General features: G+C 38.9%; 1 protein-coding gene across 1 annotated transcript in view; it reads right to left on the reverse strand.

Moving 5' to 3' along the window:
• Window positions 1-1,374, reverse strand: part of LOC106522921 (solute carrier organic anion transporter family member 5A1) — a gene marked incomplete at its 5' end in the record, with an annotated part of 7,993 nt that overhangs the window by 3,608 nt on the left and 3,011 nt on the right. The window contains 1 exon segment of the mRNA XM_014016164.1: window positions 739-983. Coding sequence (XP_013871618.1) covers window positions 739-983 — 245 coding nt within the window.

Below are 1,374 nucleotides of genomic sequence, written 5' to 3' on the forward strand. Positions count from 1 at the left end.
AATTATATAGAATAGATAATTAGAATAGATAATTAAAAATATGTAAATATGAAATGGTTGTTAACATGTGTATGTTTATTTTTTGTCTTTGTTCTGTTATATTGGTTCGATAAAAAAAATGCCATGTTGGATGTCGCAGTTACGATGCAGAGGTGTAAGTTGATGATGTAATCTGTACTGTCCCAATTCTCCTTTTTTTTTGCACACTGGTAACCTGCACACTCAAACACTTATGTGCACTTTGACTGAATCCACACTTCACAGAGGGTGTGCACTGACTGAGCATTGGGACTGGGCCTTAGTTAGAAAAACTGAAAATGAGTTGTTGAGAAAAGTTGTTTTTTGGAATAGACAGAGCTGCCACCTAGAGGACATTGGTGGAACTGCACTTGAACTTTGTGTTTCAAAACCAGTAAAAATATCCCTGTTTTTCCATTTTAACCTTTTCTTCCTGCATATTTATGCACGTCTTTATACCATAAAAATAATGATGGATAATTGGACGGTAGTTTTTAACCTACAAACTGTCAGCAAACAATCAGAAATCAACTGAATAGACCTTGAGATCCACTATCCTCCATGCTTTAGATGTTTCTCTGCTTTGCACTTCTGCTAAAACATGCAGGACTTTGAGGACCAGGATCAGACACCCCTGCTTTAGACCCATTTCCAGTCCTGCAGATACCCAGCATGCATCATTAACAGCTAATCTAGACTGGGGCGAAGCAGAAGTCRCACCTGAGGGTGACGATGATGGCGGAGGGCTGCGCGCAGGCAGTGATGAGCGTGACGATGAAGAGGAAGATGAGGAACGGGATGAGGGTGTTGCAGGTGCGGTCGCACTTCCCCGACACGGCGTAGCCGTTCTCGTTCAGGTAGGTCTTGACGATGACGAGCTGCAGCTGGTTGCTGCCCTGGCTGCCAGACGGCGGCGTGATGACCTGCCTGCTCTGGACGCAGGCGCACTCCGAGTAGTTACGGATCTGAGGGGAAAACCACAGTTCAGACGCACATTTCCACATGTTTCCAGATTCTTCTGGACATCAGAATAAATAGTTGGTTAAATAAAATGTATTCTACCCTGTTTTTCCTGTTAAAACATTTAAAAAAAGGATCTAAAAAATATGTTTGTTGTGACATTTATAAAAACTTGAATGGAATTTCTACTTTCTTTTAGGATTGTACCTTTATTAGAACATTTTAAACTCACTTGATGAAGCAGTTTTACCAAAAAGTGTTAAATTATTCCTTTAAGGACAAATATTTAAAATTATTTGGAAGAAATCTATGAAATCTAAAACTATTCTAATTTAGCATTAAAAACTGTTATGTTATTCTATTTTCCAAATAAAGTTGTAAATTCAGTAAATATTC

The sequence above is a fragment of the Austrofundulus limnaeus genome, unplaced genomic scaffold (genome assembly GCF_001266775.1).
Source record: "Austrofundulus limnaeus strain Quisiro unplaced genomic scaffold, Austrofundulus_limnaeus-1.0 Scaffold139, whole genome shotgun sequence".
NCBI lineage: Eukaryota > Metazoa > Chordata > Actinopteri > Cyprinodontiformes > Rivulidae > Austrofundulus > Austrofundulus limnaeus.